This window comes from Pagrus major, chromosome 18 (genome assembly GCF_040436345.1).
Source record: "Pagrus major chromosome 18, Pma_NU_1.0".
Taxonomy (NCBI): domain Eukaryota; kingdom Metazoa; phylum Chordata; class Actinopteri; order Spariformes; family Sparidae; genus Pagrus; species Pagrus major.
The window spans coordinates 36,026,074-36,052,182 of record NC_133232.1 but is presented as its reverse complement, the minus strand read 5'-3'; the positions used below and the strand labels follow the sequence as shown (position 1 = coordinate 36,052,182).

General features: G+C 42.7%; 2 protein-coding genes across 5 annotated transcripts in view; one reads left to right on the top strand and one right to left on the bottom strand.

Moving 5' to 3' along the window:
* Positions 1-26,109, bottom strand: part of gria2b (glutamate receptor, ionotropic, AMPA 2b) — a 62,870-nt gene that overhangs the window by 5,661 nt on the left and 31,100 nt on the right. For all 4 annotated transcript variants that reach the window (XM_073487445.1, XM_073487446.1, XM_073487447.1 and 1 more), the window contains 10 exons: positions 25,562-25,801; positions 15,426-15,622; positions 12,627-12,680; positions 11,968-12,126; positions 9,812-9,979; positions 7,424-7,528; positions 2,009-2,116; positions 1,490-1,696; positions 985-1,352; positions 1-142 (listed from right to left, as the gene is read on the bottom strand). The exon at positions 1-142 is cut by the window's left edge and continues 57 nt beyond it. In XM_073487445.1, coding sequence (XP_073343546.1) covers positions 1-142; positions 985-1,352; positions 1,490-1,696; positions 2,009-2,116; positions 7,424-7,528; positions 9,812-9,979; positions 11,968-12,126; positions 12,627-12,680; positions 15,426-15,622; positions 25,562-25,801 — 1,748 coding nt within the window. The remainder of the gene's footprint in view (positions 143-984; positions 1,353-1,489; positions 1,697-2,008; positions 2,117-7,423; positions 7,529-9,811; positions 9,980-11,967; positions 12,127-12,626; positions 12,681-15,425; positions 15,623-25,561; positions 25,802-26,109) is intronic.
* On the top strand, positions 2,155-7,285 carry LOC141013652 (uncharacterized). Its single transcript, XM_073487449.1, has 2 exons — positions 2,155-3,211; positions 6,136-7,285. Exons 1-2 carry the CDS (start codon positions 2,356-2,358, stop codon positions 6,282-6,284), a joined length of 1,005 nt encoding a protein of 334 aa, XP_073343550.1. The 5' UTR covers positions 2,155-2,355; the 3' UTR covers positions 6,285-7,285.

The window sequence follows — 26,109 nt, the reverse complement described above, 5'->3', positions numbered from 1 at the left end:
TTTAGCCAAGTCTTCTGCACTTTCAATGGGAGAGACCATCCTCTCGACAGTCAGGAAAGCAGCCAGATTTGCAGTGTAGGAGGAGATGATGATCAAAGTGAAGAACCACCAAACGCCACCGACAATACGCCCAGACAGAGACCTAGTGGAAAAACACATATAAAATATAAATATAATATCATCCAACACTGTTTTACCACTCAATTAGTACAAAGAAAAAGTTCTGCAATTTAAGTCGGATGGGTAGACATGATTTGACATCTTAACTTAATTATGAGACACTTCATTGAACACCTCATAAGTTCTGTCAACCATTTCATTGTGTAGTTAGATGCTTGAAGTGCTACATATTGTACAGAATGCACTAACAAACAAGTGAATCTACAGAAAGTGCTCTATTCCCTGATATCATCATGACGGACAATAAATTGAGAAGATGCACTCTTGCAGTGTGCAATAATATCTACTGTTAAAAGTAATATGTTGTCGCTCTGTCTCGGGTTGAATAAAATGCCTCCAAGAAACAAACAAGCTAACAAGCTTTTAAATAACGGACAGTACATAACACTGTCTCCTGATTCAGAGTCATGCTGACACCCCTCACATCCTCAGGATGAGATGAAGAAGACATGTTGATTCATCTCTGTGAATACACAACGCTAACCTTACTAGCCTCAGTGTCTGCTCTCACAAGTGATTAAATCTATACAGTACTGTATATCTGCCTTAATCTGACACTATATTCAGTGAGGAGAAACTACATCTTTCGACGACCAGCATTGACCTTGCAAACTTTTAAAAGGTCTAAATTCTTCACTAGCTTATTTCTTCTTCATTTTCTAAAATCACGGTTGCAGATAATTTGTGTAAGCAGTTACTGTGAAATATGAGTACAATATAAGTTACAAATGCATGAAGTCACCAATTATTATTTCATCAATTAAACCGAGAAAAACACGGCAGTCATTGATTTTTCTGACCTACCTAGGTGAGATGTCACAGCCTTGGCGCATGAAGGCTCCGAGGGAGAACCACAGGCTGTTGAATATGCCAAACTCGTTAGTCGACTCATTGGTCTGGATCTGCCCGTCCTCATACTCCTCAGTGTGCCACTCATACGGGCTGAAGCGGCTGACGAGGAACAGCACCACGCTCACACCGATGTAGGCAAAAACGATACACATCCAGATCTCGTAGGCCAGCGGGTCGAGGAAGGAGAAGACTCCTGGTTTGGATTTCTGAGGCTTCTTTATCATGATGGAGATTCCCAGAGACATGAAGGGTTTGGAGAAGTCGATCACCTCCTCGCGTACCAAAGTGATGGTCAGAGGTGCCACAGCGATGTCTGCTTTCTGTCAAACAAAGACCAAGAAAGTTATATAATAGGATTTCATCGCGTGTCTTCACTTCAAAAATGCTGAAAATCCATTCTGGAAAACAAGCATTGTGTTGAGGTTTGCAAATTAAGGATCCAGTTAAAGAAACTCACCCCGTACACCAACTCTCCAACCATCCCGTTCCAGATTTTGGTCTCTGCGTCTCTGGCTCCATATTTCCCATCCCCCACTATTTTCAGTTGATATTTGAAGCCGCAGTGTTTTGCTATCTCCGCAGCCAGATCTACACAGTAACCCTCGTAGCGCTCATTGTCGACGAAAAGGTCGGCGTTCTTTTTCAGCATTACGTACGGAGCTTCCTGAAGGACGGAGACAAAAACGGAAAACACTGTTCAGCACAAGAGGTTTGGATTATAATTTAAAAAGCAGCTGCAGAGACAAGCGTTTAACGTGAGTGTGACAGGTCATTATGAATACAAGAGGGCACTGGTCACATCCCTGTCGCATTTCAAATATTGATGTATAATAGATTTAGATTCTCTTTGACTTTTAAGAGTGTGGCAGCATATGTTGAACCAGAAACTAATCGCTTGCCCAGCTACTTAAAAAACAACAGATGGGAAACACAATTACAGCAGTTTACACTTAGACAATCATATTATAATATTTACCAAGATGGTGGTGACAATAACAGTTTTGTTTTCCATTCCTGTCGTGTCGTTCGCGAAGACATCAGATTTGGTGACGGCCATTTTGTCAACTTCATTCCAGTATCCAATCTGTCGGGAGGAAAAACAGAGATCCATGAAATATTGAGCGTAGCGTTAGTTCTGGCAGGCCACGACGTCAAGCTCTAACTGCATAGCTGTCATCACCGGCGCAGATCAGCTGATGGCTCAGCTGACTCTGCGTGCCCGCTCCCTATTGGGAAATTGCATTAAGAGCGGGGTATTTAATCTGCTCTCGCCCGACCCTCCTTCCTGCTTCCTCTGCTGCTGGCACTTTCGCAAGCTCCCGCATGAAGAACATTTTGCTCACTTTCGTATTTACCTTGTTGCTCCCGATGTCGTCGCCCCTCGTCCACGATGATGAAGACCCGTGGCAATCCGACGGCATCATGGTGGAGCCTCACCGAGTCTCTGAATCAGAGGAAGCCATCGACGAGGAGAGGGCTCCTTCTTCTCTCCGTCGAAGCTCTCGCATAGCAGGAAAGGGTACCGGCCAAATCGCACCATCAATCGATGACTGGCCGATTCCTAAACTGTTGGAGTTCCTGTTTTGCAATGATGTTTCTGCTCCGGTCGGAGCGTCTCACCGGGAACTGTTTGCGCTGTTCCTGAACTGCGCTGGGTTTCCACCTGTAGTTCAGCGTCCAGTCTTCGCTCCTACTGTCTTCGCTCCTACTGTCTCCGCTCCTCCTGTCTCCGCTCCTCGGAAAGCGCAGCCAAAGCGCAAACACTGGTCCCAGAACTCAGTAGTCGCTCCGACTCCAGCCGCTGCCCCGCCGGCCAAAAGAGCCAGAGCCCCGGCCACAGCAGTCGCCTCCTCAGCTCCGGCAAACGACGCCATCCTGGCAGCGCTGTCTTCTATTCAGTCTTCCCTTTCCAGCATGAATTCAAGGATCCAGACCTTAGAAGCCGCCGCCGTTCCATCCACCAGCTCTGCGTTCCAGGCCGCCGTGTTTACATCCCGGGAACCTGCTGCTGCTGCTGCCTCTTCCGCGACGCAGTTCAGTGACGTCACTCCGGCGCCCCTCGACGGCATCTCTATCCCGCGCAGGATTCTGGGTAGTGCAGTCCCAATCTCCACCGGTGTGCCATTCTACCCTCCTGCTGCTGCCATCTCCTTCAATCTGAGAAACCAGATCCTTGCAGGTAATGATGTCAATTTAGTGAAAATCCTGCTGTGCTCAGATTTTAGTGACAAGCGTGTGGTAGATTGTGGTGATGTGTCTGTGATGCTAAAGGATAGTGACCCTAGACTTTCAAAGACCTTGACTCTAGCAGAATTTACTGTTGCTTTTGGTGTGTTCAGAGATGTAATCTGTGAGGTCTATCCATCCCGTCGAGCAGAATTGGACACCTATCTGGCCATCATTGCAGATCTTGCCTTAACATACGGTGGAACTTTGTTCTATGAATATCATAAATCATTCTCTGCCAAGGCCGCCATGTTCATTCAGAGGTTTAACCAAAGACTGGACTGGTCCGTAGTCGACCTGGCTCTAATCAGCAGGCACTGCACTGGTCGCCAAGCTCTCTCCTGCTCCATTTGTGGCTCTTTCTCGCACTCTCCCAATATGTGTCCCAAATCCGTGGCTATAGTTCATCCACCGGCAGTCCCGCAATCCGATGAGACTAAGGTGACACCTTTTTGGACTCCCATGTGCCATAATTTCAATGAGAATGTGTGCAGGTTTGTAAATTGTAAATATATTCATGCTTGCAGCTATTGTGGGGACAGTCATCCAAAGTCTGTGTGCCCCCGACGAACCCGCCTTGTGAGAAAGGAAAAGAAAAAATAAAACCTTCAACCCCAGTCAACGTGGCTGAGCTGGGCAAGGCTCTAAAGAAGCATCCGAACCGCTGCTTTGTCAATTATTTGCTTACCGGACTGGTTCAAGGATTCATGGCTGGGTTATTGTGGTTGCCTAAATTGTCTTTTGCTTGTAGCAATCTGCAGTCTGCTTTAAAAGAGCCTGAAGTTGTCGACACTCTGCTGGAAAAAGAAGTCAGGAAGGGTTTTATGATCGGTCCTCTGGATAAATCCCCTTTCCCCGTATCTCGCATAAACCCCATAGGTGTGGCTACCCGGAAATATTCTGGTAAAAAGCGTCTCATTATAGATTCATCAGCTCCTCATCATGATGAAGTCCAAAGTATTAACAGTCTCATTCCACTCCCGCCGTTCTCTCTGTATTATGCCTCAATTGACGATGCCATTAAGCTCATCAAACAAGCAGGTAGAAGAGCATGGTTATCAAAGGCCGACATCACAGATGCGTTTAAAGTCATGCCTTTGCACCCTTCCCAATGGCATCTGTTCGGCGTGAAATGGAGAGAGAAATTGTATTTTGCAGTTAGGCTCACTTTTGGGTGTCGCAGCAGTCCAAAAATCTTTGACACATTGTCTGAAGCTCTCTGCTGGATTCTCTTAAACAATTGCAAGCTGCCTTTCGTGCTTCACCTGTTAGACGATTTCTTGCTCGTAGATTATCCTCATGCCAAGCCAGACCACGCAATTATCACTCTTAAAGATACTTTCAAAAACCTGGGAGTCCCCTTATCTGAGGAGAAAACTTCAGGTCCACTTCAAGCCATCGAATTTCTAGGTATCAAACTAGACAGTGTCCTCATGCAAGCTTCCCTGCCTCTCGAGAAATTAAACCGCATCAGAGAAATTATGAAGGAACAGGTTTCAAAGTCCATTTCAAAAAGAGATCTGCTCTCCCTCCTAGGTCATCTCAATTTCGCCATGCGCGTGATTCCTCAGGGCCGCTCATTCATATCCAGGCTTCTCGACCTCTCAAAGTCAGTTGAAAAGCTTCATGACACAGTAACTCTGGATGAAGGGTGCAGATCAGAGCTCCGGTTTTGGTCTTTGCTGCTCGAGAAATGGAATGGCATTTCATTTTTCTATAACGACAATACTGAATCATCTTTGGCCATTAGATTATTCACAGATGCAGCTCCTTCCGTGGGTTTTGGGGGGTTCTTTGATAATCAGTGGTTCGCTGATGTATGGCCAAAAGAATTGTCATCTCTGCCAGCTAGTGCTTCTTCCTCTGCGCTTATGGAAATATACCCAATCGTTATAGCTTGTCTTCTCTGGGGGAAATCCTGGTCCAGGAGGAAAATTATTTTCTTTTGTGACAATGAAGCAGCTGTCCACATTATCAACAAAGGGCGTTCATCTATTCCATTTATTAACAGATTTGTAAGACGCCTTACTTGGGAATCCGTGCTGGGGAACTTCATCATCCGCGCAGCGCACATTCCAGGATTGGATAATAATATTGCTGATGCTCTGTCTCGATTTGAATTTCAGAAATTCCACAGACTGTGTCCGGAAGCTGCGCCCTCCAGCCTGCCTTGCCCCCCCTTTCACCATGCGGTGCTAGATTAGACAGCACCTTGCAAAAATACATGCTGTCAGCTGCTGGCTATATGCGTTCTGGTTTAGCGAAGTCTACATTAAAATTGTATGACTCTGCATGGTCCTATTTCACAGCATTTTGTTTCTCTTTCTCTGTTGCTATTCTTCCTATAAGTATTCCCATTGTATGTGCTTTTCTGGTTCACTGCTTTGAGTCCCGAAAAATGCAGCCGTCCTCCATCAAAGGCCTCCTCGCAGGTGTCCAGTTTCACCTGCGTTGCCTGGACCCGTCCTCCAACAGCTTACTAGAAAATCCATCCATTAAGCTTCTGCTAAACGGCTTTAAAAGAGAGAAACCTCAAGGCAATGACATCCGTCTCCCTTTTACTCCTCCACTTCTGCACAAGTTAATCACTCACTTAAGGAACGGGTGCTTTGGTCCATATACAGACTCACTGTTAGAAACTGTTTTCCTCATAGCTTTTTACGGGTTCTTAAGGTGCGGAGAATTCACTACACGCTCACGATCTTTTGATCCTTCACAAGACCTCACCATAGGCGATGTATCAGTTCACAGTCACTACTTTTGTATCCTCTTAAAACATTCTAAAACTGACAGAGATAGAAGGGGAACATCTGTCATCATTTCTCAAACTAACTCTGATTTCTGTCCATTGTCTTCCATGGTCCGCTATCTGAAAAGCCGTGCCCAAGCCAGCCCTCAGGAGCCGCTGTTCGTCACAGAGAGAGGGGAGCCCCTGTCACGAGCCTGGTTCGCCTCTCGCCTCCGCCTCCTTTGCCAACTCTGCGGTCTCCCTCCGGAACGCTACACTCCTCATTCGTTCCGCATAGGAGCAGCTACGACAGCAGCAATGGTCGCTCCTGTGGCCACCCTGAAAGCTATGGGCAGGTGGTCTTCTTCTGCCTTTAATCGTTACGTGCGTCCTGGCAATAAAGCCATCCTAGATGCTCAAAAAGCCATGAGCCTCTCTCTGTAATTCTTGATATAATAAATATTCATTCATAGGCATGATTGGCTACGTCTATATTATTATATTATTATTATATTGTTATTACTATATTATTGTATTATCATCGTTATTATTAAGAGGCAGCGTGTGGCTTATTCCCTATTAAATTGTATACAAATTATTTCATCCTAGATAGCTTCCTGGCATCTCTTGTAGCAGAGGTTCCAGGATTTGCCGGTATGGTCGTTTTGGGGGTTTTCTTTTGCTGCTGCGCTCCCTGCTTATGCCGTTCATGATGGCTCGTGAAGGGCAGGAAGGTGCTCTTCCTGCCTCAGGCTTTCCACGCAAGCGCGTGGAAGAGCAGGGGGCCCCAGAACAGTATCATACCGCCAAATAAAACTGTGCAAGTAAATAAAGATTATTTTGACAAAAGTGGTCCTGACTGAAATTGAGCGTAGCGTTAGTTCTGGCAGGCCACGACGTCAAGCTCTAACTGCATAGCTGTCATCACCGGCGCAGATCAGCTGATGGCTCAGCTGACTCTGCGTGCCCGCTCCCTATTGGGAAATTGCATTAAGAGCGGGGTATTTAATCTGCTCTCGCCCGACCCTCCTTCCTGCTTCCTCTGCTGCTGGCACTTTCGCAACCCACCTCCACCCCAGCTCCTCCTGTATTCATGTTGGTTGCTCTGCTCTGTCTGGGTTTTCTTTTGCTGCTGCGCTCCCTGCTTATGCCGTTCATGATGGCTCGTGAAGGGCAGGAAGGTGCTCTTCCTGCCTCAGGCTTTCCACGCAAGCGCGTGGAAGAGCAGGGGGCCCCAGAACAGTATCATACCGCCAAATAAAACTGTGCAAGTAAATAAAGATTATTTTGACAAAAGTGGTCCTGACTGAACTATGATTCATCTCGAGTGCTGCTTTACGTAACCTGAACTTCAGCTTCAAACCATACACAAGGTAAAAAAAACAGTTATATGAAATTAACTTTGTTTCTATTGACAGGGACCGTCCAGATGCTTACCTTTACGGGGCCGTTACTCTTTAATTCCATGATATTCACTGAGTAGTTGACCCGTTTGCCATGTTGGTCGAACTGGATGTTTCCTGTCAGGCCTTCCACACGCACCTTAGAGACAGAAAATCAAACTGGCATCTTCAAACTAGTTTTCACAACATGCACACAAAGACTTCTCTGTCACATGAAACCAGCTTTTTGATTCTGTTTTGGATAACTCATCAAACTGCCTTCTGATTGAAACAGGTAGTTGGAAAGAGACAATTTGCACACGTTTAAGAGCTGAACAAAATGTTCTGTGAACTGTCATCCATTATAGGTCCTTCAAAAGAGAATGCATTTCAGCTCCAGTGGAAATCTTGCCAGCTAATGGAGCTGTGCAGTTGGTGTGATAGTAGTGAATGCATAAAAATGTGATTGTTTTTCATCTTCCAGTGAGGTCATCATCTCAGACATAGCATCAACATAGGTTTTTTGTTTTATCTGTATCTCTCCTGCTCTGGCTTGTCCATTTATCCTTGAGAGAAGTCTCTGAACTCAACTATTTGACCACAAGACACAGTGGAGATGGATGTGCTTTAATTCATCTTGAAAGTTAGTGCCATGATCCTAAATTCTTCAAATGGGGTTTCACGCAGAGCTATAAATCAGCGGAGAGACATAAGGAAACCATCAGTGTCCAGATTGGGGAGGAGATCGCAGCATAGACACAGCATTCATTGAGACACTTGAAAAATATTCTCCGTCCTCACTCGTTTCTCCTATTGGCAGCCAATTTAAACAACAAAAGGGCCGAGACAAGAAGGAGCAGAAGGAGGCTTACAGGTACCCTGTGGATTGTTCTTGTTAACACAGTTATGTTTAAATGTGGTGTTTTCAACTCAAACACATCTGAAGCCTAACAAATATGGTGAATGGATTTCAGTCTCATAAAAATGTAGCTTTGCATCCCCATGCTAATTCCCAAATGTGATTTAGTCTGCTACCTTACTGTAAGTCATTTTTGATTTCCAAGGAATGTTATCAAGAGGCTCAAACCAAAATGCCTCTGAAGGCGACGGGATGGACCTACAACCAGCCGTGTCACAAACAGTCTCGTAATACAGCTGAAGCGTAGAATAAAAGATGTTCCTGAAAACATTTGAGCTCAGAAGCAATGCAGTAACAGAACCTTGATTCTTATTTGATTAGTAGCGCCTAGTTTGGCAGTTTGATCTGAGTTGTGTGACCCTGGATGGACCTGCAGACTGGACAATATTTGATTGACCTACAACCAATCAGAGCAGTGAAACTTGCGACATGTGACTTTTTAAATCTGGACAACTAACGATCCTTTGTCATTCAACGTATCAAACCTACCCTTATTAGATAAATGGTTGTGATTGGCCCGATATGGACCAGATCGGATGGAAAGCTGTCTTGCTGGAAGGGGAAGCAGAGCAAATGGGTTCAGCATGATCCCCTCTCAATAACTCCATGTACATGCCTGACTTCCTGGGTATCAGGAAATGGTATCACAACCAAGAACTGATCAACTCAGGAGAATCTGACTGAGACATTACAACAGATGCTTCAGTCACCACAAAATGCTCACCCTGGACACAGCTGTCAGGGTTGTGGACACCAATCTCTGTCAATCTACCCATAAATCTCCTTCATGCAAACTGCTCAGGGACTTTTTCCAAACTCAGATGGATGAGTCAGGATGGCAGATAAAAGGAAGAACCTTTGAACATCCTGTCAGCTCGTTGAATACACTTTGAAATCCAAGATGGTTACCCCGAACCCTTGGTGCAACACAAGAGGCATCTTTGTAAAAAACGTACTTCTTGTATTTGAAAGGTACTTTTTCTTTGAGTCTATCTTCTCAGATCCTGACAGCAGCAGCCATTGTGTGATTTCAGATAAAGTAAATGTTTTCTGAATATTAATACCTAAAGTCCAGAGACTCTATTGAGATCTGTTATCAAATTCCTTGGCTTAAAAAGGGAGAATCACTTTAAATCTGACCTGCGCTCCAAGTTCAGAACCTGTGGCTGCAAAAGAAAAAAAAAACTCAGACAAAGTGGAAAAAATCCACTTTGGCTTCACTTTGGCTGTCAAGCTTCATTTCTCAGCAGGAGTGAAGCTAATCTTACCTCGCATTAAAGCTCAGAGGACAGACTGTGGGCAGACCTCTGATTCTCTTGTAAAGAATAGCTGTCAGTACATCTGTGTGAGACCGCATGCATTGTGAAAACATCAGTCTTTAATCAATCTCTGTAAAGTACTTTCTGCTTTTGTGGGTGTTTGTGCATTTCCTCAGGGAGATCTGCTGTTACCACGGCAACATGTCTTCACCAGCAAGAGGATGTGTGTGTGTGTGTGTGTGTGTGTGTGTGTGCGATGTGTTACCTGTTTCAGCGCCCGCTCGATCTCCACTCCCTGAGCCCAGGGAACGGCGGGATTGGCCAGGCAGTCACCATTGTTGGCCCTCCTGGTGAAGTCGATGCGCTGTTTGTGCAGGTAGCGGAAGGCCTCCGTCATCACCTGCACGGCGTCGTAGGTCAACGCTGAGGTGTACTAGGGGAGAACAATGGGAAAAGGTGTTGGGCATAGGATTGTCAGAGAGGTAAGAATCCTAAACACAATGTTAACCTTCACCCAGCACTGATCAACCTCATTCCTGTGCAATACACTTTCATTGTTGATGTTCCTGCATTGTAAGCTTTGGCTCTGTAGTCTATTTTGAGCTGATCCCACATATGTCCTGCTTCTATAAATACTCATGACAGCTTGAAATCTGCAGCTAAAAACAGTCCCCAACAAAAACATGCTAATATTTTCATTTTGAAAAATGAAGCTAGATATTTGTGATACCTTTTTAAAGATTTACGTCTTCTGCAGGAATGAATGGGCCTGGGGCTAAGAACCACAGAGAGGGCAGGTAATGCCGCAAGGTAAAGGTGCAATATGTATGGTAATAATTGGCATCTTGTCAAATTCACACTCCAAACAAAAAGGGGGCAGCATATCACCAGGGTAATGGCTAACTCCTGCCAAGTGTAGCTACCATTAGCTTGTTAGCTCAGTTAGCCGTGCAGCTGACGGTCTGGATTCGGCTCTTAAAGCACCTTAAAGCACCTTAAAGCATCTTAAAGCAGCGAGATAGGTCAGGACTAGCTGTTTAGCAATGCTAACTATAGTGGATACCTCTGCAACACAATATATAGACATTGTAATGTCAAAACTGATATTTTTTTTCACATTCTATTAAAAAAATTTAGTTAATATTTTAATGTTTTCAACTAAAAATCTACATATTGCACCTTTTAAAATTAATGGACACACATCAAAATCTAAATCTAATTCTTTAAAGATGCAGCTGTACATGTTGTCATTTATTAATAGCAGTGAAGGAGGTAAACATTTGAACTTTCAAGACCTAAGAGATAACAAACGGTGATGTCAGTAAACTGCATACAATGCAGCACATTCATGTCTGCCAGTGGAGCTGGTCAGAATATTGCAGTAGCCTAAGGACACGAGAGAGATGAGAAACAAAAGATTTAACACTGGTGAGACGCCGCAGGACAAAGTCATTTTTCTACAAAATGTATTTTATGTCACTTGTTACCGGTGGACAGATTCCCCCCCAAAAAAGGCAAATCTGTGGGGTCTCAATTAACAAGAATGAGATGTTTTGCTCCACTGCAGATGATTTTGTGACTCGTCTCAACAGCATCCAAATATAACGCTGCAGTGGTTTGAGGCAAACTACATTTAAAGTGGCTTCAAGTCAAAACTCGTCAGTTCGTCAACAAAAGAAGCTTTAGCTCTAATTTCAAACCTTAAATTCAGCAGTTGAACAAATGAGGATGACCAACACCAGCCACTTTGAAGATTAACTTCCCTCCTCTGAAGTCCTAAACCACGCACACACATCACACCCCCTGCTCATTATCCTCCCTCGTATCGTGTCCTAATTAGAGTGCATATTAAATGTCTGGGGCTGGTGGTCTTTTAATTTTCGTTTTTATCTGTTGTTTTATGCTCTGTGCTGCACTATGTCGTAAATGTCAGAGTGATTTTTCACCCAGACTTGAACCGCTTGCAAAAGTCGGGCCGTGTCTTAATAAAAAGAAATTCAACTTTTGCAGATGGCTGATATTTCAAATGTGAGCAGGTTACACTGTCTCTGAGTTTGGAGACGAAGAGTGGCAGCTGATATTGCACGAGTCACATGAAATGGCTTGTATATGAAGTCCTAATTTTATTTACATTGTATACATAGGAATTAATCGAAGTTGTGTAAAAAATGGTAGCATTCAACTCACCAAAAAAGACCTGCGCTTGTGTAGCAGTGCATAATAATCTTAACCCAGAGATGTGTTTAATAATGCACACAGTGTGTACATGTGAGTGTAACCATGGACGATGCAGAAGGAGGCAGCATAATCTACGTTGAGGTTATAAACATTAAAAGCAACTCAGGCACATTTAAGTGCTTACAGAACCATTTTCAACCAACAATGCTGCCACGCCAATAAATAATAAAAAATTAAACTCACCCTTATTTTACTGTCTGCACCAGGATACTCCTTTTCTTCTAGGGCCTCCCATCTCTGGTCAAACTTGGAAACCAAGGGATCATCAAAATCAACAATCTGGAAGCCTGACACGTTGGCACCGCCGTACTGGATCTTGGATAGGTCGCCATCAATGAAACCCTGAAAACGTAAAATTGTTGTGTCTATAATGCATGATGAATTGACAACACAGTCCTTAAAGGAGACATATTATGCTTATTTTCAGGTTCATAATTTTATTGTGGGTTGCTACTAGGGTTGCTTTAGTGCTGAAGAAAAGACATCAGTTTGTTCATACTGTCCCCAGTCTTCTCTGATTGGTCAGCTCATACACGCCTGAGCCAGCACAGCTCACCACGTCTCCCGGTGGCTATGCTGCATATTCAGCTTCCAATTAGCTTCACCTCTAACGTGAATGTAGGTATAAATGATGCAAATGTGTGACACGGTGATGAGGTGTGATGTCAAGACGTCACTACTGACGAGGCGTTTCAGGAGCAGTGTTTTCTGTGGGACAGTGGAGCTCCTAACTTTAAAGACCTTTTACATGCACAAGAACCTTTATAACAGTGAAGCCAGAAAATAAACGAAAAAGCACAATAGGTCTTCTTTAAACAAATGTAGCAATTGTGTAAACTTACCAGATTGGCGATAATGTAGTGGTATCCTTTAACATGTCTGCCAATCGTGATGACCTGCACACAAAATATGAAACGATCAATAAGCTCCCGCTGGAATAAATTAATAAGTCTCAGACAAACAAGACAACATTAATATAGTCTCTGAAACAAGTTCCTCTATAAAGATTGTGACTTTGCTAATACAGTTTAAAATGACTTACCATTTAACTGCCGGCTATTTTATTTATTTTTTTACTTCCGCTGTAATTCCTTAATAAATTGAGACTGTGACTACCGGAGATAAAACAGTCATAAATGTAATAATGTTATATTCCGACTACACAAATGTAACATCGTGTTCAGGCGTTATAATTCTGTCACTATATCAACCCGAACATGGCTGACAGTTCTGGCCATTATCATGGAAAGAAATGTGGCATTCACAGTCAAAGATACAGCGAGACAGAGATATCCAATTCCCCATCCACGTCCTTTATCAGCAGAGCAACAGAAAAAAAGCAGAAAATAACAGAAATATTTCAAACCACCGTTTCAGCACCTCACATAAATGACACACCTGAAACTAATCCTCCTGCTTGACTGGCCCTCTGTTTGTCAGGGCCGCCACTCGAAGCAGATTTGAATAATAAACGTCTCATATCTCTGACATAAATGTCTTTAACATGAAGCAAAAACTTCCACCTGAACGAATGCTGTTTTTCCCTGATAAACCGGCACCGAGGCTGTGGCATTGATTTCATTCAGCATTGGGTTAAAGAGACGTTGGCATGCTTTAAATGCTAATCGATGAGCCGCTCTCCTGGGTGAAAGGAGTAAAAATAACCTGTTTACGTGCATCTGTTTTGCCTTTAATTGCAATTTTGTTTACAGCCTAAATGAACAATTAGTGTAATTGTTATGGTGCCTTTGTACATCTGCTGGACTGCCGGGTCCGTGTGACAGTGTTGTTTTTCGAAGCGTTGCTTCAAACGCACATAATTCAACTGAATATCACTTTTGTCCTACAGGAGTAATTATGGGACGATAGGGTTTTTAGCATTTCCTGCTGTCCCCCACTTAAAAGACAAATATGGAGATCATTCCTCGTGTTATTTACACTTCTCAATGCCATGTTCGCATAATGAGTTTTTCTCCCTTCTGCATGACCGTTTTCAAATGAAACGTTACAACCAAAGAGGAGTGTGTCAGTGATGTGCTTTAATTGTATCAAGCTTCTTTTTCTGTTCAGTTTTATGGACTGTAGTTAGTAAGAGTGTGTGGTTTTGGTTTGTTTCTTGGCTTGAATGAGTTTTGATGAACTCAAACTAAAGAACACAAACCACACAACCTTACGTCTTGATTCCACCGGGCACGACTCTGTGATCTCGCATGTGCGACATGTTTTCATGGCTTCCTACCCCACAGAGAGCATCATGCCTGCCTGATTGCTGACTTGCTCATATTGTGTTTATTTCATCATTTCATCAACATTAATTGTTATTATTTACAACTTTTTCTGAAGATACCAAGTCTGCACAGGGTGTTTTATTTTCTTGTGTCTGACTTCCTGCCTGGCTCGATCTGCTCCGTGCAGCTCGATGCGGCTGCTCTCCGCTTTTGTCAAAAATAGACTCGGCTCATTTCTTGCTGAGCAGAGTGGAGAGCTGCTTCTGGGACGCTTCTGAAACACATGGTGGCGTGCCTGGTGGAATTGTCACCAGCTCTGCCGGTGGCGTTGCGGCCAGAACATGCCGCAGACTTGCTCTATGAAATCTGGTTCACTAACATCCTGTAAACACTTCAACAATCGCAACTATTTAGCAAAATTCACATTCTCACTTACAGATGGGTCCTAATTTAACCACAGTATAAAGAACTAGAAAGAAAGAAATTGTTAGATTGCGATGCCTGACATTAATGTTGTAATGTAACACAGCAAATCACAAAATTGAAAATGATGGAAAAAAAAAAATGCAACAAAACCCATACCATACTCACTCACTGTCATCTCTTTAACAAATCTTAGTGGATTTACTACAAAATTAACAAAATGTGTATTCATAAAATCCTTCTGTAAAACTATTGAGTCCATTTATGACAAACAGGGTTCACCATCAGCCAAGAAAACACGACAAGCAAAAACCAAAACATTCAACAATAAAAATATTCTATGTGATGGTATGCACAATGCAATCCAACAGCTTTGGAAAAGGAGACCAAAAATCAGACAAAATATATATTATTGTCAGCAGTGCTAAAAAGCTGAAGAACTGCAGCTCTAGTTCTAAAAAAAAAATCTATACAGAGGTAGACCAGACCAGACCAGACCAGACCAGACCAGATACTCGCTTACTTGCTGTCAAACCACAGGCCTGCCTCACCCAGTGTTTACTTTTAACATTAAATCCAAAACCCAGAACCACATGAATTCAATATGGAAAAGTTAAAAGAAGACAAACTGGACCAATCAACCACAGTCTGACTCCTTACAGACGGCCACGTTAAGTGCTATATGTGTTTCAACAGTTGAACATATGGCAGCAGCATCCAGTATTCCTTCATCTCAAACCTTGTTAACCTAACCCAAGATAACACGAGTACTGTGAGGTCTCAATTAATTTCTGTCATTTATTTTACTTACTGAAGTGTTCCTTCGATGGTTCATCAGGTTAATATCATACAAAATGCTTCAGATTGTTTCTTTGTTGCAGTGTACTGATGTCTAAATTGCTCTAAAAAGGGAATCAATAAGAACACTATGGAAGTGAATCCTCCAACAGTCGCTCAAAACTACCAGACTGAATAAAAAAACCACTCTACCTGCTCCATGATGTCTTTAACTTTGTCCTGTTCACAGTCCAGGATCACCCTCCTCTCCTTCTTGTTCTCCAGATCTTGGAACAGTGAGCGGTAGGCCTCATCCTTCCTCTCATCCTTCAGGTTCCCCACGTTGATGGCTGTCACCTGCCACTTCCTCTCTGCTGCTGTGTCCAGAACAACCTGCAGTGTCGTCAAGCCTGAGGAGGAAAATAAAAGCAGAATTATTCATCCTCTGTCTGACTGATTTATTCCCAGAATGCTTTGATACCGAAGACTTTTAGACAAGTTCTAGAGACATCCTGCTGACAAATGGGACCAGAGACATGAATTGTTTGTCTTTGTTTGTCTGCACAATATCCGTCTCTCTGTGGTCAATTTCCCCCAAAATATCCCTCCAGTAATGTCTGGGATGCTTTTTATCATTTTGTGTGGACTTATTGTATGGGCAGGTTAGAAGTGGCCACACAAAGGGAACAGAGCACAAACAGCAGGGATACAGAAAATATGACAATAAACTCAAAACAAATTATGTGTCAGACTTCTTGAAAACCATGTTGTTTATAGTCCTTTTATCGTCTGCATTCACTGTCTGCAAATTCAGACCCTGTGGAGGTTTTACAGAGACTCAACGCCTTATGTAAAGAGCTCATCATGATGAGTCACAGATGTTCTGCCATGAACCTGACCAGCATGTAGGAGGAAAGTGGGTCTGACAATACACTTGACTGCATCAACACCGAAAGTTTCGTACTGCGCATTTATGATCGCATTTTCGAACACGACCTTTTGTGATTTTTCCTCTCAATTTTCGAAACGATTTAGTCATTCACAAAACAGTCTCTACTCAAGATCCACTTGCTCGCTTGTTCTGATGGTTTTCACCAAATCACACAGCCTGCAGCTGCTCGTGAAGTTTGCTCAGTTGTCACTGAACTGCAGATGTTCCAAACTTCAAAACGGGAGACTGTCGGTGCTGAATCTTCATGCCACCGTGGAGCTTAAACATCTGTAGTTACGTTAAAACTGAGCAGGCTTCAGCTGCTAATGAAGAGTGTATGGGGGACAGCCTTCCATTCCAAAACACCCCCACTCCGAAACACCGCTGTTCCGACTTTAAAGTTCAAATTACTCCCAATAGGGTTAGGGTTAGGGTTTCCCCAGTAGCCTTTTCAGAATAGCGGGCAGGGTCTTTAGAAAAAATGGGAAACCCCGCCATTACGAAGAATGGAAGTCTATTTTCGGAACAGCGGGGTTTCGGAAAGGCGGGGTGTAACCGAGTGTATGATATGGTCAAGAGCACTGCATTTATTTGATATATTTGCAGGAAACTGTCTAACTTCTCTTCAACAGGCCACTAAACTGAGTTGTGAGTTGTTGCAGCTTAATTTCAAACAAATATCTGCCCAACTTTTGCAGGTCAGTAAAGTGAATTAACCATTGACATTTTTACCAATTTCTATGATTTTAGCAGATCAGTTTATTTTCCCAAATGTCATCTTTTTTATAATTAGGCATGATAAATTGCTTACGACTAACAAACACAACTTCATAAACAAGAATCAAGTGACTAATTTCATGTCCTAAAAGTTTCCCTCCTTTATTGCCTCTTGAGGACTAATAATGTTTTCACACCACCCAAATTAAAATGTTGCTCTTTTAATATTTTGAGACAGCAATACATTTGCAAATAAATTAATAACAAGAACAAACTGTTAATATTTACAATCATAATTTTTTAATTGGCTAAACCCTCTCTCCCGTGCCCCCTCCCTCTCTCCTGTGGCGTACCCCAGGGGTCAGTTCTGTGTCCGTTGTTATTCTCTATCTACATGATTCCCTTTGGTCATATTATCAGAAACACAACATCAGGTTTCACTGCTATGCAGACGATATGCAGCTTTCCATCTCCATCAGACCAAACGACTTTAACAACATGGCAGTTGTTTTATCCTGTCTCTCAGAAATTATATGCCAGATGTTACAAAACTTCCTCAAACTAAATGATTCCAAGTCAGAAATCCTTCTGATTGCTATTCTGTCGGCAGAAGTTGGGCAGAAACTGCAACAACTCCTCTCAATCCAGTGGCCTACTGAGGGGAAGTTAGACAGAAACTAGTTTGAAATTAAAGTGGTGCGGTCAGCAGAAGTGAAGCAGAGACAAGTTGGAAGTTTCCTGGAAATGTATTGAAGAGAAGCTCAGCTATTTATTGACTGATGGTTAGAAAATAGCTGAATATCATCATTAAATAATATTGGGAGTAATGTTCAATACATTCTGAGCTAATTATTGTGGTAATTAGGGGGTAATCTGAACGAGGTTTCAATTATTATTTATTAACTCCTTGCCATGAAATGTAACGTGCATGAAAGTGTGACTGCCAACAAGCTCAATTTTGGTCGTTCCCTGTCGTCACCCTTCTCTCGGCCTTTAGGAAAGACAGAGACATGTGACTTCCTCCATCTCTTCCTCGTCACTCGCTGGTTTCCCACCAGTGAAAATGACTAAGTTTAGTTGAAGAGCTCAAACAGGCTGGAGGAAACTTCCCCCTGCTCTTTGTAGAACTGGCTAAGTGTTGATATAATACTCTTTGCATCAATACCATCGTTTGCACTCATGTTTAATTCTTTACCTCACGGCCCGTAAAACGAGTGAACAGACACACGCTGCCGTTTCTGAGTAATTCAATTACATGCAGCACCTGCCGATCAATCTGAAGCGCAGTCTGTTAAAGGCAAAGACTACAGTCTCCATTTTAACTTGTATTCCCATCGCCCTCTCTATCTAGTTTCACAGCTGAATCTCCACTGATATTGATCCCTGGTCTGCAGAGGGCAGTTGGAGAGTGGTTTGATAAAAGGGTCGAGTGTTTCATTCCGCCTTGCTACAGCGAGGTGAATTACAGATGTAATCAATTTCATGCAATGCACGGCGGTGGTTTTATGATGGTGGGGAGGAAAATGGAGGCTTGCAGTTTTATCTGAATGAACTATACATCACAATTACAGTAAGGCCATTACGGTGTGGTTAAATTTGACTGTTTCATCAATGCTTATTAAATGAGATAATTAGAATTTAGAGAGATAAAAGTGATTAAAGTGAAGATAAAGCAAGGACTATGCATTGATGGTGGTTAAGGTTAAATTATAATTTTATGCAGCTTGTGTCTTTGAACTGTATGTGAGGGTGTCGGTGTCCTTGTATCGTGCTCGATAGTGTATGTGGCTCCATACTGTACGTCTTAAATGTAAAGTTATTATTATAAAGGATGAGTTTTACATTTTCTTACATTTTTTGCATTATATTTTGAAAAGGGTTCTGGTACAGTAGCCTCAACACTGTTCTAAAGAAATATTCATATGCAAGGTTCCTCGCTTAATGTGGGACAAAGCTTCAGCTTCACCTACAAAACAATTAAAGAAGCAAAAAAAGGTTTCACTTTGCAGAGGCAAATTCTCAAAAGCGTTATTTTAGTGGGTTTAATGGCAAGATAACGAGGCCTCAAAAACAATATCTTGACTAGTGTTCTATGTTTGAGCACAAGGTAACCAGAGCTAAATCTTTTCTTCACTTTAATATCACCGGTGAAATGGACCCAACCATGAGTGAATGTAGCCACAAGCGAACTTTAAAAAATGGATACAGATTTGTCATTTTAGCTGTGGTAGGAGGCCTTGTGCATGTTGTCAAAAGTTTAATCAATCAGGTCTTTTGTATGAAGTACTCAGTAGTACGTAATGCATCACTCACTGGCCAAAATTATTCAGTCCAACTCCATCAAACGTGCCTTCCAAAGACTCCAACGCCTTCAGACCCACGTGCTGCATCTAGTGTATTCATGATTAAACTAGAATGGCACCCAGTACAGTCCTCTTTCGTACTCTTTCTTTAAACACCAGCCACCTAAATACGCCATATTTTTTTCATTTTTTTATCTGGATCCTCAGCGAAGTTAATGGGGTCTATTCTGGCCCGAGACCCATCCTCCATCTAAGTTTTGTGTAAATCCGTTCAGTGGTTTTTTGTGTAATCCTGCTGACAAACCGACCAACCAACCAACCAACCATCCATCCAACCAACCAACCAACAAACGGACCTGGGTCAAAACATAACTTCCTTGGTGGAGGTTACTATGAAGCAGTGCGGTTAAACATGCAGCCAGGCAACGATTTGCAGGGATTCACTGAGCATCATGAGCTACTACAGCCTCTCCTCACAGCATCCAAACACAATGTGTAAATGAAACCATTTTTTTGTTATCAAAAGGTGTAATCCTCCTCTCTTTGCAGATGCCAGCCATTTCTCCTGACTTGTAGCACCTGTACCAAGCAAATCTGCACTGAACTGACAGAGACAAACATCATATTAACTCTCACATCTAGTAAGCCAACCCCAACATGTTAAAGGAGCAGTTTGTGAGATGGTTGATTGTTGAGTATCATTCGCAGGTCATCAAATACTGAACAACCTACTTTATTTAGTAGGTTCGGCCAGCCACTAACCAGAAGCATCAGTATTTGATAACAATCAACCATCTTACAAACTGCTCTTTTAAAGGAGTGACTCGGATGAGTAACTGAAAAGAGTAATGAGTAATGCATTATTACCCGTGGTATGTGTGGATTGAAGGTGTATTCTCAGTTTAATACAGCTTCACAGGTGTCTTTACCGCTGAGTTAATACCCCCACAATCATCTAAAGGTCACGCAGTTCACCGCTGTTTAGACAACTCTAATGATTCGGCTTTCTTTTTCCACCCTGCTGCACATCAGCCGACTCCAGATATTATCTATGTATCTGTACAATGAGCCTTGTGATAACCGTATAATAAAAACCGTTGTCGCTGCTCTAAATCCAGAACTCAAGTGGAGACTTGGCTCCACTGATTTCCTCTGCAGTTCACAGACTGCTGCGTACTCCCCTTGGAAAAATGGCTTATTATCGCGTCTGTTTAGAATGAGACATATGTTATGTCCTGGCTCGCAGCCAACATTATGCCATCCATTCAAACAGGCACAGAGCCACCACTGCTTTGGAGAGTTATGTGATCTCGCATTTACCCCAGAGTTGCCCTGTATTTAAAAGGTCAGAGGAGGATAACGGGACACAAGCTAGTGTGTAAAGTAGCTTTTCGTTATTGTGTGATTTTGAACTTCTTTTTTCCCAGTGAGAAGATTATTTCATCTCTTCTCATGAGCACATGCAGCCTCGACTGTAACAGCTTAACTTCCCGCTCATTGATCACAACATCGCAATGAGTCGATGTACGTTAAAGTATGAGCATACGCATAATGTGATGCAAAACTATTCAAATAAGAAGAGGCTCATAAATAATGCATACAGCAAAGCAGTTCAATACCTGCAAATGCAGCTTCATATAAGCTATAATCTCTTTGCTTCCAGCTATTGTTTCCTCGCTCATCCACCCTTGTAAAGGTCCAACATCTCTCCCCAGGTATACCTGTCCACTTTCTACATAATACCAATACCAAGCACCACTTAAATCAGTTGGTAAGTGGTTATGGGCTCTGTTTGAAACATATGGGAGCAGAGTTTTGTGCTTGCATGCAGGGCTGCCATTAGAGAAAGAACTGGAATTGGCTTGGTCATTTTCTCAGGAGAGTTCATCCTCTCATAGATGATCATGGCTAGGGCTAAGCTCCAACAGTAGCAGACGCGAGTGGTTGACTGTGGTGATGGGCACAGTTTAGATGCTGAAACAAAACGTTGCTGAACAGCAATAGCAAAAGCCATAGTCACAGCAACATAATGGCTATAATCACAGCAAAAGGCGCACACAGGGCTAGTAGCAGTTGCTATGGTCGGAGCTTGGACTCAGAGTAAGTTAGTAAGTAAGTTATTTTTGTGTTTTGGAGGTTTCTAAAACATTCTGTAGTTTTCCAGAAGAGTACCTTATGTATTCAAATCTGAAAATGTCTAATTCTGGTCACATTATGTACACTTTAAAGTGAAATTGCCATTCTCTCAAACCCTGTGATGAATGTTTCTGCATGATGCCCGATGAATAGGCCTCTCCTCTGTGACTTGAGAGTTACAGGTCTGCGTCTGTTTGAACATGGTGAGGGGCGTGGCTGAACTACACTCCCACAGGGCTGGCCAGTGGCCACACACAGCAGACAGGATGAAGCTATACGCTTCAGCTGAATTCACACAAAATCTGGCAATGAGGCACAATTCCATAGGATTGTGGGAATGTGTATTTCTCTGGGTTTGAACATTGTTGAAAACATTTGGGATATAAATAAAAAAAGTCTTGTTTTTAGACATTTTAATGCAGAAATGTCAAAGATTTGGTGAGAATATGCACAAAAGTCAGACTGAGGACAGATCTGCATTCAGGAATACAAAAGCGAACGCTCAGAGTGCCTCCGCCCACGTACAAACATCCATTATGTCAACTGACTTACTGACAACAGCTGACAGTGGTGGTGTTGGTCCATCCATTAGTCTCAACGTGCTAATAGAATTTATGCTAACCAGTGGCAACTCTACTGCCTCCTCTCCCTCTTTGACTGAGAAACACCCACACACTCATCCTTGCATCATTTACCAACCAGCTCAGTCACTTACCATCTCTCTCTCCCTCTCTCTCTCTCCTTCTCTCTCTACACTTTGGTTGCCATGGGAATGAGTGGATCACACTGACCTAATTAGACAGCCATGCAATGATGAAATATGCACAACAGGGCCTTCAGTGCCATTGCGGACGTACAGTAGAGACAGCAGGTCAGAGCTAGCATCAGCGCGAGGACGATCTGAAGCAGCTGGTGGAATCCTGCGCTCCGATTTTGGAGGGGAGCGGTGTTTGGCTCTGCCGTCAGTCAGAGCGAGGCTGACTGGGGAAGATTAGCAATGGGTTGTGGGTGAAGAGGAAGGGGACCATGTGGAAAAGGGATGAGAGGGAGGGAGATACTGTAGATAGATCAAGTGAAAGCGAAGTGAGTGTGTGTGAGGGGAAAAGGTGCAGCGGCAGATACTAAGTGATGTGAAGCGATGGAGTGTTGAAGGTAATGCAGAGCAGAAATGCATTAAATCCCTCCCAAGCCATTGGCACTACACTGGGTATCCCACTTCTCCGAGCATAGATTCACTTCCTATTATTTTAAGCCAGCGAGTGTCTTATTTAATTGTTCCTGTAAGCCATCTTCGAGCATTCATCAAGTGCCATTCAGTGGCCTCAAAGCGTTTTTTAAAAGTGATCCCAAAACTCCTCTGAAAATAAAAATAATGAGTGATTTTCTCTCTATAAAGGGAGGCAATAAAGGAGCTTAAGAAGTGTTGCCCTTTTTAAAACGACTTTACAATGTAAGCCCACTGTAACTTGATACTGCTGACGTCTTGATTATATTCTTCTATTGCAGTAAAAGTATTAAAATAGGACAAAACTTTATTTGTTTCATTTTACAGTCCTGGATGGTCCCTCTGTGCTGCAGGAGGCTGAAGGGTACGAGTCAGAAGAATCGTAATTAGCAGACGACACGATGGAATGAGTCACACGACGCAGCAAAGTGAGGTAACACAATCCCGTGTTCTTTAACCTTACACGTTACTTTCGTCTTTCTCAGCTGTCTCCAGTTTTAAATAGCCATGTTGTGTGATATTCAGACGCTGGATGTGAGTTGGAAAAACACAAAATTGCTAAGGCTGATAAACGATGTATCCTGCGTTGAAGCATTCAGACAGTGAAGAAAAACGTCTGCGAAGAAAATTAAAATTTCCAGACTTATATCAGCATCGAAAAGAAGAAAAAAGTCACTGATGAAAGGGATCAAAGAATAGAGAGGGAATAGATTTGAATATGAAGTAAGTCTGGATATTACAGTTCGAGGGTGGATAATTTCTCATCTTTGACTGCCTCGCATAAAACCAATCTGTGATCTTATCCAGGATCGCAATAACAGGAGCTCAGGCTCAGCATAGAGACACGTTTACTCCTGACTGCAACATTTTCTCATATTCCATAAGAAAGGTTTTTTTTAATATCATTATTTCTGTATTAATGTGCAGAATGATGAATAATGAATGCTATTTTTCATCATGGACTCTAAGGAGCCACAGCTATGGGAGTTAAAGATTGTTGAAGGCCTCAATGGTTGAAAGACTCGAAATGACAAGTTGTTCAAACAAGCGTTTGAAAAGATGAACAGAGCAGGAATCTACCGAACTATTCACCAAGTGACGATCTGCAGACAGCAGCATTATTGAACCACTAACCAGATAAGTAAGTGGGTTTGCATATGTGTGATCCGGTTGCCTTGTCTGGTCTTATAGGGTGTTCTTGTCAAACTTATTAGGAGTTGAGTGTGTGTGTGTGTGTGTGTGTGTGTGTGTGTGTGTGTGTGTGTGTGTGTTATTTGTCTCTTCAGTAAAAGGCCACATTGACCCAGAGGCCAGCAATACAAGACTGAGTAGCTCCCAGGTGTGAATGTGAAGCAGTGCATAGCTGAAGAAAGACATGAAGTGAATGTGCAACAAACCAAAACAACAGATTGGATTCTATTGAGTGGAAAAACAAAGTAAGGAAATGTATTATTACACTGCAACCAATGAGCGTTTCTGTTAAAGGAGATATACAATGATCAATTTCAGGTTCATCATTTTATTTTGAGTGACGACTAGAAGAGGTTTAAATGCTTTAGTGCTAAAAAACACACCAGTTTCCTCATTCTGCTGCAGCTCTGTGTTCCCCCTCTGTCTGAGACGCTCTGTTTTAGCTTCTGTCTCTTTAAGGCTCCCCGTCCCGAATACCCAGCCTGCTCTGATTGGTCAGCTCATACACGCCTGACCCAGTACAGCTAACAACAACAGAGCAGCTGTGCTTAATGAATTCTTATGATGATGTAGAGTGATGTCACAGGCGGGACTACTGACGATACGTTTCAGGAGCAGTGTTTTCTGTGGGAGAGAGGAGCTTCTGTTGGTGCAGACTTTGACCTTTTTCATTTTTAAGATCTTTTACATGCACAAGAACCTTTATGAAGGAAAGCAAAACAAAAGTACAATAGGTCTTCAAAAGCCACTCCGGTGGCTAAGAAGTTCTGTATTTAAAGATTCCTCCTTTTGGTTCTACTGCATGATATTTAATATCTGCACAATAGACCCTTTTCACAGCAGACATTTTGACGTTCCTGTCAAAGCAGGAAAAGCACAGGTGGAACTTCACTATGGTGAACCTGTTTCAGGGCTGTGGCAGTGTGCATGCTCACTCACTGACATGGCTGACTGAGACACATCATTGACGTTATTGGCCACACCTGTGCTTTTCCTCCTAAGACAAGTCAAAATGTCTGCCATGAACATACAGAAAGGATTTCTAGGTAGATTTCTAGGACTCAGTGTTCATATCATACACGGATGATGCAAAAAAGTCACACCTCTGTGAAGAACGAGTGAGTCCACGTCTGCGGGGCACATCATCACCTCGACTGTATGTCGGATATGACTCTGTCTCTCCTCCCCTTGATGTTACATAAAACAGACTCTCGAACACAGCAGGTGCTATCGCTGATTGTATGTGACAAGCTGTTTGTAATGAACCAAAATGCACTTTCCCTAGATGTACCTGTGCTGTGCTACATGCAGGCTGTTTTGCATATAACTGCTGCTCGTTCTGAGAGAAGCAGTTTACGCACGATCGTTGGATTGGATGAAGTCAAATCGCTGCTCCCTTTTCTGAGAGAGAGGTAATTACTTTGTTCATCTGAAGGACTAAAACCGCTGTCATGTTAAAATGAATTCAGTTGCCTGGTCTAAATATGTAGCTATATCCTCATATATATTCCATAAGGACGGCTGCAGCTTCCAACAAAGTCATGCTGTGCATCCAGACAGTGTTATAACCCAAGGATCTTTATTTTAAATTTCATTTGAGATGCCTAAGTCTCCAAAGATAGTGGGTAAGTCTGGCGGAATATTGCGTAGAGTCATTAAAAATCTTGGGTTTTTAAATTTTCACTCACTGTAAATGTAGCCTCAGTGTGAGCTGGAACACGATGATACAAAAAAGGCAGGCTTAAAGGCTTAAAGCTATTTAGGAGGAAATTAAATGGGCAAAAGGCAACTTTTGGTTAATCTGATCCCGAAAGACGCTTTCAAGAAACACAAAATGGTGTCTTACCTCGATCACTGTCATACAGGTAGGCAAACTTGTCCCACTTGTAGTACTCGATAAGGCTGAGGAGGGGCCCCTTGATATCAGGTCTCATCTGGATGATGAACTGCTGATTCCCATCCAGAGGGAAGCTGGGGGTTATGAAGGAGACATGGAGCGTCCCGCAGAATGACGTGATGGTGTTGACAGACTTCTTGTCGTAGAATCCGAAAATGGCGTAGACTCCTCTTGAGAACTGTGAACAGACTGAAGCACAGGAGAGAGGTATGTTAAGGTAGAAGTTTAGCAAAGATCCTCTAAATCTTGTAGGCAAATACTTCCTTGTGTTCAGTCAGGAAAATCACATTTTTCATCTAAGAAACAAACTCTTCTGACTTTTATTTGTGAATGCTTCACAGCTCTCCGCTATAACTCATGACAATGTATGCATCCAAGACGTTTATTACAATCCTTTAGTGCGCATGAGGGCTGCACACAAGCATTAAGAGACGTCTCTTTCAGTCTCTCTTCCGGCTGATTAATGGATAGCTTTCCATAAGTACTGCCAGGGGAGT